This window comes from Salvelinus alpinus, chromosome 12, assembly GCF_045679555.1.
Source record: "Salvelinus alpinus chromosome 12, SLU_Salpinus.1, whole genome shotgun sequence".
Classification (NCBI taxonomy): Eukaryota; Metazoa; Chordata; class Actinopteri; order Salmoniformes; family Salmonidae; genus Salvelinus; species Salvelinus alpinus.
In genome coordinates, this window is record NC_092097.1 from 499913 (window position 1) to 513868 (window position 13956).

A 13956-nucleotide genomic window follows, 5' to 3' on the forward strand; every position below is an offset into this window, starting at 1 on the left:
ATCAGGTGTGTTAGATTAGGGTTGGAATGAAAACCTACAGGTAGGGCTCAGTTTGGCCGGGCGGCCAACTCTAGGAAGAGTCTTGGTGGTTCCAAACTTCTTCCATTTAAGAATGATGGAGGCCACTGGGTTCTTGGGGAACTTCAATGCTGCAGAATATTTTTGGTACCCTTCCCCAGATCTGTGCCTCGACACAATCCTGTCTCTGAGCTCTACAGACAATTCCTTCGACCTCAAGGCTTGGTTTTTGCTCTAACATGCACTATCAACTGTGGGACCTTTATATAGACAGGTGTGTGCCTTTCCAAATCATGTCCAATCAATTGAATTTACCAAGGAAGATCAATGTAAACATGTTACATCTGAGCTCAATTTAGAGTCTCATAGCAAAGGGTCTGAATACTTATGTTAATAAGTTATTTTTGTTTTTTAAATTCAATAACTTTGCAAAAATGTCAAAAAACTGTTTTTGCTTTGTTATTATGGGGTATTGTGTTTAGATTTATGAGTAAAAAAATATATTTAATCAATTTTAGAATAAGGCTGTACAGTAACAAAATGTGGAAAAAGGTCTGAATACTTTCCGAATGCACTGTACACAAGTGGGGGCTCCTCAGAGGAGGAAGGGGAGGACCATCCTGAATTTCAGAAGAAATACATTTGTGAAACATTATCCTTTTTAGATAAAAATATACTAAATATACTCACATCACCAAATAATTTATTAAAACACTGTTTTTCAATGGTCTACAGTAGCCTCAACAGCACTCTGTAGGGTAGCACCATAGCGTAGCCGGAGAACAACTAGTTTCCATTCTCCTCTGGGTACATTGACTTCAATACAAAACCTAGGAGGCTCATGATTCTCAAACCCTTCCATAGACTTGCACAGTAATTATGACAACTTCTGGAGGACATCCTCCAACCTATCAGAGCTTCTGCAGCATGAACTGACATGAACTAATGAATCTAGTTCTGAAAGCATAAGCTTCAGCTAGCTAGCACTGCTGTGCATAAAATGTGGTGAGTAGTTGACTTAAAGAGAGAGAAAGACAATAGTTTAACAGTTTTGAACAAAAAAATGAAGGAAAAGCAAGAGAGAGACCTAGCTATATTTCTATTTTGTTTCACGTTCACTTACTTAGTAAGCGAATGCAGCTAGCTAGCTTAGCCTACTCAAACACCCGGCTCAAACAGAGAGGTACGCTATGTTACCTAGCTGGTTATGGCTATCCAACACTGGAACACTTCCAAGTCAAGGTAAGCTTTTAGTTTTAATAATTTATTGCTACTGGGACCCACAAGTGTAACTGCTAAACTTCTGGTTAACTATGATTTACTGCATGATTGTAGCGGGTTTACTAACGCGTTAGTTCTAATAGCTATGTTGACTTGGTGTTAGCTAATATAGTGATGATGTAGGCTGTGTGTAGCAGTTTAGCGGTTATGATATGAAGGTTTGTTGGAAAGTTTTTTTCGCCTGGTCACAGACAGCTGATGTGTTGTGCACTGAAGTCCACAAGCGAAGGGAAAAGGTGAAAAGAGAAGAACTCCTAGATGCGAGAAGGAAGTATCCAATGATCAAAGGGATCATGCAGTTTGTATGTGGCTGCTATGACAGTGAACTGTGTTTGTGTTTGATCAAGGGTGTATTCATTCTGCCAATTTTGTTGAAAATAATGTATTAAACAGAAGCAAACTGAACGAAACAGGGATAAACAATAGAAACTCTTGTTTGCAAGTGTTAGACTTATGATTACACCCTAGATCAGCTAGCTGCAGACAAGATTGTGCAAGGCAGTATTGAATGTGTCAATGTCTGTCACCTTGATTACTCAAATTTCGCTGGACCTGTGCACCTATGTTGTAAACTTTCATTCATAGGCTAGGTTGTAGTAACCTCATGCTGGTTATAAGGAACATTTTAGTATCATGTAGTAAACCTATCGATGTTAAATTGAGCTGGGTGAATGGAATATGAATGACAGTCATCCAATATGCTGTAATAGAAATAAGGCCATGCTCATAAAAAATAAATAATTGTCCTCCCTCATTTTAAACGGCACCGACCGCCACCCATATACACCATCCCAGCAGCGCAAAAGCTCGGGGCTGAAGTACATTTTCTTAAAAATATAACTTTGCCCTGTGCTTCTATGAGCATGCTCTTCATATAGCCTAGGCCTATAGCCTATAGTATAAGTTATGGATCATTTTATTGAGACCACACTAGGCAAACTTGATATTGCACAACCAGCAGAAAATCAGGGATGAGGGTCATCATCGGACACACATGAGATACTATGATAAGCAACTAATTCTCAAACCCTGAGCAATATAACATTTAAATCGATTACAAATTACATAACCCTACCCTGGACTAAATTTAAAAAAATACTAAAACTTCCCCTTGACTGAAATTGAAAAAGCATGACCCTCCCACATTTTCCTCCGGGTAACTACTGTGTACATTTTGATCTCTCGCTAGCGATTTACTTTGACTATATATCCATAACACATTCATTACACATCCGTAAGCATTTCATGTACGTGTTACAACAGATCCCAACCACATTATTAAAAGGTTAATGAAATATATTAATAGAACCTTTTCCAGTACACGACACACTGACTTCACACACAGATGCGCGCGACTTTTGGCTGCAGTAAGAAAACCATCGCCAACTGCGCCCATTCAACATAGTCTCGATTTACATTTTTATTACTTCTAAAATGCTTGAACAGTCTCTAAGATTATATTTGGTTGTGCTCTTTACAAAATAACTATCTGGGATGCAGCAGTTGTTAGTTGGAATGCTAACCCTCATTGACATTGACTAGCTTTTTTGATACAGCCTAAGAGCCATTTTACTGGTTGAAGTTTAATATTAAGCAGGAAAATCATACGAGCCTTAAAATCCAATTATAATCCAAAAGTAGTGTTCAATGCACTCATAAGCAACATGTAAATAGAGGCTTTTTTTGCTGGCGTTCTATAAGAACTCCCGTGTTCTTCCACCAACTTGCATGAATCGCCCTCATTTGGCAAAAACTAATGTAGACATTTAATAAATGCATTTCTAAAGCTTCCCCCAAAAAATGAAAATGGTAAGGGGATGCCAAGATGGAGACACTGTGGCTTCAACACAGCGCCTCCTATCAGTCATCTAGTGTATATAGTTTAGAAATCATTGGTCTCGTTCCGACTCCTTACTATGGGACACAGTGCCCCCTATCAGTCATCTAGTATATATAGTTTATAAATCATTGGTCTTTGTTCCGTTCATTACTATGGGACACAGTTAGATCGAATTTCAAAATTGATGTTGCAAATTATAATGTCTAGATGCTTTTTACAGTGGTGATTAAGTTTATAAATTGCATGGCTGGGCAGGGGGTCTGTAAAAGTAGTAGTAGGAGTAGTGCTTGCTTGGTAACAACATAAATGGTGGCACTTTTTCTGAATGTACTCGCCATGTGGATGGTATTTAGTGTATCATGGGCAGGATAAACAGATCTTTTATTATCACATACACCAGATAGGTCTAGTGAAAAGTGTGGTCTTACAGGGTCAGCCATAGTAGTACGGCGCCACTGGAGCAAATTAGGGTTAAGTGCCTTGCTCAAGGACACATCAACAGATCAGTGTTGCCAACTATTTTTCAGTGAGATCTGCTATTGGCTCCTTGATTTGTCCCAGAAGTCACTAGATAGCATTTTGAATTTGTCGCTAGAATCTTTTACCCATAAAAGTCTCTGGAGGGGTCTGAAAACTCGCTAAATATAGCAACTAAGTTGCTAAATTGGCAACACCGTAACAGATTTTTCACCTTGACGGCTCAGGTATTCAAACCAGCAACCTTTTGGCTACTGGCCCAACACTCTAACCGCTAGGCTACCTGCTGCCCTAGACTATAACATTAGGTCTAACAATGGGAATTTCAAAACACCCGTTGTATAAATAAGCATCATTTTCAAAAATTTCAAAATGAGATTTGGCCTTTTGGCATATACGATAACAATGGTATGGCAGAAGCACACTTTTCAGAACAGTCATAATGATGACACTACTCTATCATTGTAATGATGCATCTATTAAGATGCCTAAATATGAACTCTTGCATAGCATGATATGAATGCGATATAGATATGCTATGGATATATTTCATGAATCTTTAATAATGTGGTTGGGGCATGTTATAACATGTTCATTAAACACGTATAGATTACCAATCATTTTGATTGATTGACATTTTAGCACAGATTTTCACTATTCATATTTTAAAGGCGGGTCTCAGGCTTGATTAATATGGAACAGTATGTAGATTTGTTGTGCTCACAGTGATCACCGCAAACCTTAACAAGCAGCCACCTTAAATATGCTGTTGGATAAATCTGCTCCCAGCTAAATACATTCTACTGTTTGGCCTCACTAACTTGTGCAGGTCTTCTTGTCATTGTTGAGAGTGTAGCCAGCGTTGCAGTTGCAGGTGAAGGCGCCTGGCGAGGCGATACAGATCTGCTCACAGTCATGCTTCCCCTCACCACACAGGTCCATCACTGTGTTTCATAAAAAACAGAGACACTGATTACTGCATGGCTGTGGTTTCATGTACAGAATACAGTTCACTAAGGTACACACACATTATGCATTATCATGCAGTTATTGTAAGGAGTTATGACAGTCTTAAAATGTCTTATCATTCCATAATGATCCTGAGGTAAAATCTTTTGAGTCGTGTTGAAAAATTGCCAGACAGGAGATATCATGTGTTGACTGTAAAACAGTATGAACTCATACATGCTTATAACTAATATTAATGTATTACGCGTGTGCACCTTAGGTGAAGTGATACCCATTTACTTCATACTGGCAGTCCAGCTTACTACTGATCATCCTAACCATCTTGAACGTTATGCGGATTTGAGGATCAGCTGAGAAAAATCGTCCGGCAGTCAGTCTAATGTACTATCTGACTGTTTTCCGTTTGAGTTATTGTATTTAAAAATATATATATATATTTCACCTTTATTTAGCCATGTAGGCTGGTTGAGCACAAGTTCTCATTTACAACTGCGACAATGATGCAAAAGTATTCATCCCCCTTGAAGTTTTTCCTATTTTGTTGCATTACAACCTGTAGTTTAAATCGATTTTATTTGGATTTCATGTAATTGACATACACAAAATATTCCAAATTGGTGAAGTGAAATAAAAAAATTACTTGTTTAAAACCTGTTTGGGATGGGGGCAGCATTTTTCACGTTTGGATGAAAAGCGTGCCCAGAGTAAACTGCCTGCTATTCAGTCCCAGTTGCTAATATATGCATATTATTAGTACATTTGGATAGAAAACACTCTAAAGTTTCTAAAACTGTTTGAATGATGTCTGTGAGTATAACAGAACTCATATGGCAGGTGAAAACCTGAGAAAAATCCAACCAGGAAGTGGGAAATCTGAGGTTTGTAGTTTTTCAACTCATCGCCTATCGAATATACAGTGGGATATTGGTCATATTGCATTTCCTAAGGCTTCCACTAGATGTCAACAGTCTTTAGAACCTTGTTTGATGCTTCTACTGTGAAGGAGGGGGGAATGAGGGCTCTTTGAGTCAGTGGTCTGGCAGAGTGCCACGAGCTGGTCATGCGCGTTCACGTGAGAGTTAGACCTGCGTTCCATCGCATTTATACAGACAAAGGAATTCTCCGGTTGGAACATTATTGAAGATTTATGTTAAAAACATCCTAAAGATTGATTCATACTTCGTTTGACATGTTTCTACGAACTGTAATATGACTTTTCGTCTGAACTTTCGCATGGACTTGCCGGCGCGTCGTGAGTTTGGATTGTGTAATGAACGCGCAAACAAAAAGGAGGTATTTGGACATAAATGATGGACTTTATGGAACAAATCAAACATTTATTGTGGAACTAGGATTCCTGGGAGTGCATTCTGATGAAGATCATCAAAGGTAAGTGAATATTTATAATGCTATTCTGACATCTGTTGACTCCACAACATGGCGGATATCTTTATGGCTTGTTTAGGCTCTGAGCACTGTACTCAGATTATAGCATGGTGTGCTTTTTCCGTAAAGTTAAAAAAAAAATCTGACAGAGCGGTTGCATTAAGGAGAGGTTTATCTAAAGTTCCATGTATAATACTTGTACCTTTTATCAATGTTTATTATATAGTATTCTGTAAATTGATGTGGCTCTCTGCAAAATCACTGGATGTTTTGGAGGCAAAACATTACTGAACATAACGCGCCAATGTAAACTGAGATTTTTGGACCTAACATAATGATATGTTGTGCTTTCATCGTAAAGCCTTTTTTAAACCGGACACTGTGGTGGGATTAACAACAAGTTTATCTTTACAATGGTGTAAAATACTTGTATGTCTGAGGAATTTTAATCATGAGATTTCTGTTGTTTTGAATTTGGCGCCCTGCACTTTCACTGGCTGTTGTCATATCGATCCCGTTAACTGTGCCGGTGCCCAGTCCAGGCAAGGCGGTCAGCCCAGCTCCATGGCCGGAGCCTTCCTCTGCCCAGTCCAGACACGGCGTCCAACTCAGCTCCAGGGCCAGAGCCCTCTGTACCGGTGCCCAGTCCAGGCACGGCGTTCAGCCCAGATCCATGGCCGGAGCCTTCCTCTGCCCAGTCCAGACACGGCGTCCAACTCAGCTCCAGGGCCAGAGCCCTCTGTACCGGTGCCCAGTCCAGGCACGGCGTTCAGCCCGGCGCTATGGTCGGATCCAGGGTCTGGGGAGGGGCTAGGACCCGCACCGGAGCCGCCCACCGACACTAGTCACCCCCCTAACCCCCCCCATTTGGTTTCAGGTTTTGCGGCCGGAGTCCGCAGCTTTGGGGGGGGGGGGAGTACTGTCACGCCCTAACCATAGAGAGCCCTTGTTTCTCTATGGTGTAGTAGGTCAGGGCGTGACTAGGGGGTGTTCTAGTTTAAATTTTCTATGTTGGTGTTTTGTATGGTTCCCAATTAGAGGCAGCTTGTAATCGTTGCCTCTAATTGGGGATCATATTTAAGTAGCCATTTTTCCCATCTGTGTTTGTGGGATATTGTTTGTGTTTAGTTGCCTGTGTGCACGTCATGACTTCACGTTTCGTTGTTTCTTTATTGTTTTGTTTGTTTCACGGAGATTAAAAATATGTGGAACTATACTCACGCTGCGCCTTGGTCCGCTCATTACGATGATCGTGACAGACCCTAAGCATACTGCTAAAGCAACACTCGAGTTGTTTAAGGGGAAACATTGAAATGTCTTGGAATAGCCTAGTCAAAGCCCAGACCTCAATCCAATTGAGAATCTGTGGTATGACTTAAAGATTGCTGTACACCAGCGGAACCCATTCAACTTGAAGGAGCTGGAGCAGTTTTGCCTTGAAGAATGGGCAATGATCCCAGTGGCTAGATGTGCCAAGCTTATTGAGACATACCCCAAGAGACTTGCAGCTGTAATTGCTGCAAAAGGTGGCTCTACAAAGTATTGCATGCTCAAGTTCAGTTTTTTTGTCTTATTTCTTTTTTGTTTCACCCCCAAAAATATTTAGCATTTTCAAAGTGGTAGGCATGCTGTGTAAATCAAATGATACAACACCCCCAAAAATCTATTTTAAAAAATCTATTTTTTCTGGGGTGGGGTGGGGGGGGCATTAAGGTTGATGTGCTTATTGATTGTGACCTGCGGATGCCTTGTTCATCTTGCCCGGGCAGAGACTAAGGTGTGAGCTTGTTTTTCCCAGTTATTTTTATTTTTTAATTTTGTTCACGCCTACATAAAATTATTATTATTCTTTTTTTTTTTTAAAGCATTGTAAACTTTTCATTTTTGGTCCAGTGGATGGTTGGTCTGTGGCCTTGACTGTCTGTGAGTGGTTGCATTTCTCCACCCCATCCCTTGACTGTTTACAGGAACAATGGTGAGGTGTTTGCTCTGTCCCTATACTATAGATTGCCCTTTAACCTTTGTAGCCTTCTGCCTGGTGTGTTTAACTTGTCTAAAGTATGGTATCTTTAAAGCTATTTTTTTTAATGTATTATTTGTATTTTTTCTAGTTGAGTATATTATTTATATTGCTTTGTCTTGTCTGTGTGTGTAAAACTTAATAAACAGAGTTTTCAAAAATAGGAAAAATGACACGGGGGGTGCGTACTTTCGCAAGCCACTGTAATTGTAGACACGTCCGTCACAAATAAATAACAAAACAGTACAAAAATATTGATATTGCAAGTAGGCATTACCAGGAGATAATCGCAAACATTTATGCACGTATGCATGCGTGCATGTGATGTACCAATTGGAGAAATAAGCAATATACTTTTTTTGGTAGATGTATGATGAAATAAATGAATAAAGGCTTCACTTCATGGGACCTATCTGTCAAAGAGCAGTTTGATCTTGAGACTTTCTTGAGTATTACTAGGCAAGTGACCATATCCAGTTGAGTCCAGTGTATTTTATTAAGTTAGAAAACTCAGTGAAAGTGAATTGGATAACAAAGGTTTGGTTGGATAGCTTTTTTTGTTTGTTTGTTTTTAAGTATTGAGGAGTAACTACTGTAGGTCATACCGCTTATTGAGTTAGTGTTTATTAATCTAATGTTCGTTCAGAACATATGGCATGTATGGACTACCTGTAACAGTACACACAGATAATGGTTACCACTTTTTATGAACATCCAAATTAGAGTATTTTTCCCCCCATGTAAAATAAAACAGTTGTACACCCAAATGGCTATGTGTAGACTAATGTAAAAAACAACAACATTTTTGTCAATTAATCTTACATAGACTTCAATATTTGGGTTCAATAGCTGAAGCGTGCTCCTGGCTTTATAAAGATTCAATCCTCTTAAAGGCCCAGTGCAGTCAAAAATTTGATTTTTCTATGATTTATATATATTTCCACAATATGAGGTTGGAATAATACTGTGAAATTGATGATAATGCCCTTTTAGTGTAAGACCGCCTGAAATTTCAGCCTGTTTTGGTTGGATAGAGGTTTGGCCTGCCTTTTGACATCACCTGGCAGTAAATTAGCTAATAGATAAATGAGAGAGTTCCAAACCTCTGCCAATAACAGCTAGTTTTCAGTTTTCCTTTCCCCACTCAGACCACTCCCAGACAGTCCTAATAACATTCTTACTTGAGAAATTGCTCTTTGCTGTTTATTTTTAACCATTTTAATTGAAAACAATCACAGTAAGGTACTGTACTTAATTGTTACCCAGAAATGATTTGATATTGAGATAAAAACAGCTGCATTGGCCCTTTAAAGTGTGTAGAAACTTACTCTGGCAGGTCTTTCCATCCTCCTGGAGCGTGTATCCCTCAGCACAGCGGCAGAAATAGCCATTGAGTACATCCACACACTCATGCTGACAGCTGTGATTCCCAAACGAACAGTAGTCGATCACTGAAGGAAGGAAAATGCAAGAAAATTATATGCTTATAGAAATTAATTTATAATGCATAATATTAAATAATAATTCAATAATGCTCTTGATTGTATTTCTCACACATTTATGTAGTGCTAATGAAGGCTTTATGAAGGTTTTATGAAGGCTTCATAAGCTGCACGTCATTTAAAGCGGGACCCTTAAGTCTGTAGGAAATATTGCTTTAAGGTATATATTATGGGACTTGCTTGGCAAGCTTATGAAAAATATCCATATCTATGATAAACTGCTTTGTAAGGTCTATCTTAATGATCCCTTTGAATTATCATATTTCTGCATGAAAACAAGGGTGAGGAAATTAATGAATAATGTTTTTGAGTGGAAGTACAGTATACTTACAGTGGATTTTACAGTTAAAAAAAAATATTAACTCACCCTTGTTTTCATGCAGAAATATGAGATTTCAAAGGGGTCATTAAGACAAATCTAACAAATCAGCTTATCACAGATATGCATATTTCTTTTGAACTTCTTGCAAATCTATAAAAAAAAACTTAAATATCACATTTACATAGGTATTCAAACCCTTTACTCAGTACTTTGTTGAAACATCTTTGGCAGCGATTACAGCCTCAAATATACCAGTCCCTGGTGCTGAAAAACATCGCACAGCATGATGCTGCCACCACCATGCTTCACCGTAGGGATGGTGCCAGGTTTCCTCCAGATGTGACAATTGGCATTAAGGCCAAAGAGTAAAATCTTGGTTTCATCAAACCAGAGAATCTTGTTTCTCATGGTCTGAGAGTCCTTTAGGTGCCTATTGGCAAACTCCAAGCAGGCTGTCATGTGCCTTTTACTGAGGAGTGGCTTCCCTCTGGCCACTATATCCTAAAGGCCTGATTGGTGTAGTGCTGGTAAGCATTGAACGTAATTTCCAGTCGCAACTTAGACTTGTTTCAACACCATAAAGCCCTCAAAGCTCATGACTAAGATAAGGACCCAGGGACTAAACACCTCCCTCTACAACTGGATCCTGGACTTCCTGACGGGCCGCCCCCAGGTGGTAAGGGTAGGTAACAACACATCTGCCACGCTGATCCTCAACATTGGGGCCCCTCAGACGTGTGTGCTCAATCCCCTCCTGTACTCCCTGTTCACACATGACTGCATGGCCAAGCACGACTCCAACACCATCATTAAGTTTGCAGATGACACAACAGTGGTAGGCCCGATCACCGACATCGATGAGACAGCCTATAGGGAGGAGGTCATAGACCTGGCAGTGTGGTGCCAGGATAACAACCTCTCCCTCAATGTGATCAAGACAAAGGAGATGATTTTGGACTACAGGAAAAGGAGGACCGAGCCCACCCCCATTCTCATCGACAGGGCTGTAGTGGAGCAAGTTGATAGCTTCAAGTTCCTTGGTGTCCACATCACCAACAAACTATCATGGTCCAAACACACCAAGACAGTCGTGAAGAGCGTACGACAATGCCTATTCCCCCTCAGGAGACTGAAAAGATTTGGCATGGGTCCTGTCATGGAAAATTACATAATTAGTCATGCTATCCCATGTTTTCCTGCTTAAAGAATAGTATTTTGTTATATGCTAGTGTTTTTTCTAACCTGATACAAACCTGTTGTCACGCCCTGACCATAGTAAGCTGTTTTTCTCTTTGTTGGTTGGGTCGTGATAGTGACTAAGGTGGGTCATCTAGGTGTTTATATGTCTATGTTGGCCTGATATGGTTCCCAATCAGAGACAGCTGTTTATCGTTGTCTCTGATTGGGGATCATATTTAGGAGCCATTTTCCCCATTGTTAGTTGTGGGATCTTGTCTACAGTAAGTTGCATTTGTGCACTCCAGTAGCTTCACGTTTCGTTTGTGCTTTTGTTTTTTTGTTTAGTGAGTTTCTCTTTATTAAAATTATGTGGAACTCTATGCACGCTGCGCCTTGGTCTCATCATTCTATCGACGGACGTGACACTTGTATTGGTGTGAATTAGTCATAAGACTGGGCTTACAGCTAAGAGACATTTGGGTGCAACCGCAGCATGTGAAATCCCATGGGTTTACTATCTACAGAAAGTCACATGTATGGAACCTTGCAGAAAGGAGTACAATATAGTGTTTGTTGTTGTGAATGCAGTTAGACGGTTGAGCCCTCGGGCTATCAAACTTGTGCTATCTTAAGTTTAGATAGACAACGAATGACCTTTTACACACTATCTGCTGACTGCCACGTATACAGAAAGGGGTTGTATGTATTTTCTCTATAAAAGCATTGAACCGGCACTGTTCGTTGATCTTTTCAACTATCACTGCTGAGTAGGTAGTTGATTTTCCATTTGTACAAATCTCATAAAGTGTTCTTTGAAAGAATCTGCAGTCTCTCTTCCTTTTGATTAGATATTCCACAACAGTCCTCAGATCCTGAAAAAGTTCTACATCTGCAACATCAAGAGCATCCTGACTGGTTCCGTCACCGCCTGGTATTGCAACTACTCTGCCACCGACTACAAAGCACTACAGAGGATAGTGTGTGTGGCCCAGTACATCACTGGGGCCAAACTTCCTGCCATCCAGGACCTCTATACCAAAAAATTACCAAAGATTCCAGCCACCCTAGTCATAGACTGTTCTCTCTGCTAACGCACAGCAAGAGGTACCGGAGCGCCAAGTCTAGGTCCAAAAGGTTTCTTAAAAGCTTCTACCCCCAAGCCATAAGACTCCCGAACAGCTAATCAAATGGCTTCCCGGACCACCCCCATTTTTACGCTGCTGCTACTCTCTGTTTATTATCCATGCATAGTCACTTTACCTCTACCTTCAAGTACATATTACCTCAATTACCTTGATTAACCGGTGCCCCCTCACCTTGACTCAGTACCGGTAGCCCCTTTTATATAGTCTTGCTACAATAATTTTATTGTTACTCCTTAATCATTTTTTATTTGTCTATTTCTTATATTTAATTTAATTTTATCCACTATAGAAAACATATTTAACATTTTGCTACATAAGACCGATTTGAACCGGTTGGTCACATAGACAGGTGTGTGCCTTTCCAAATCACGAACAATCAATTGAATTTACCACAGGTAGACTCCAATCAAGTTGTAGAAGCATCTCACGGATGATCAATGGGAACAGGATGCATCTGAGCTCAATTTAGAGTCTTATAGCAAGGTGCACTTGATTCAGCAGCCCTAGCACGGGATTGGCAAAGTGTTCCCATTTTTCACCATATCATGTGTCTGAAGGTAGAACTCCGACTACCCGGCAGGCCCAGAGAGCAAATCAAGTGCACCTGTAGGCATACCGCTGGCTAATCAGGTAGCTCAGATCACCGTGTCTGCACAGTTTCCTCGAGCCATAGACAGTAAAACCAAAAAGTGTTCCCATTTTGAATAATTTCATGTGTCTGAAAGTAGAACTCCGCCTACCCGGCAGGCCCTGAGAGCAAACGAAGTGCACTTATAGGCCTACCGCTGGCCAATCAGAAAGCTCAGATCACTGTGTCTGCACAGTTTCCTTGAGCCATAGACTGTAAAAAGAAGCATCGAACGAAGTTGAGTAGAGAAAGACACAACGAATACAGCAAAGAGTTGCTGTTTTTATGAGTAAGTTAATGTTTAAAATTCCCTAGAGTCGATGTCCCCGTGGAAATCTAATTAGCATCATAAAAAATCCCCATAAAAATCTGTCAGTTTTAGTTACAGATACAGTGTCTCATATTTTGCATGTGCTGCATCTCAATCCACTGCATCCGCAACTGCGGTGAAAGGTGTCAGAGCTAGAGCAGTGTTTGTCAGACCATGAGACATCCCGAAAATCAGTCTTCTCACGAAAGCGTCTGTAGCGTCCAAACCGTTTGGGCTACACACTAATATGGTGGGAAGGTGAGTCTCTCACGAACACGTACATGTTGATTGTTTTGCTCTAGGATGCCCACAAGCCTCACATAACTCGTCTGAAGGTAGCCGGGTACCAGTTTAAAAAATATACAGAAGCATATATATGGAGATAGTTTAGAGCCTAAAATAAGAGGTTAAATACATACAACAACAAAAAAGTTTTATGACACTTCAGAACAAACTTCATTTAAACTTTTGGGGGGACTGTCTGTTTATCCATGTAAGAAGCTGTTATTCAATGCGTTTGGCCAAATTCACTGTTTCACAATGCTGGGAAAATACCTTTGCCCATACTGCAGACATTATATCGGTCTGCTAATACAGGACTATTAAAGGCCCAGTGTACTACTTTTGTGAGAAAAAAATTAATGAGTAATAATAATAAAAAATCAAAAAATAAATAACTACATTCAGATTTTTCTGAATTTTTGACTATGGCTAAAACCAGCACTGCAACTGCAATAAATGAGTATTGGGCCTATTGCCTACTGCACAAACCTCATTGCTACATAACTGTTTTTAATTAATGTTAATGTTTCATAGGCTTTTAAGTAATGTTTAAAAAAAACCTGAGCGGTAGATCTCTGCTTGCAATTTGACTCAGAA

At 40.0% G+C, this 13956-nt stretch overlaps 1 protein-coding gene across 2 annotated transcripts in view; it reads right to left on the reverse strand.

The window, feature by feature from the left end:
• Positions 1 to 13956, reverse strand: part of LOC139535332 (matrilin-4-like) — a 43901-nt gene that overhangs the window by 22610 nt on the left and 7335 nt on the right. For both annotated transcript variants that reach the window (XM_071334641.1, XM_071334640.1), the window contains exons 7-8: positions 9320 to 9442; positions 4438 to 4560 (exon numbers count right to left, since the gene is read on the reverse strand). In XM_071334641.1, coding sequence (XP_071190742.1) covers positions 4438 to 4560; positions 9320 to 9442 — 246 coding nt within the window. The remainder of the gene's footprint in view (positions 1 to 4437; positions 4561 to 9319; positions 9443 to 13956) is intronic.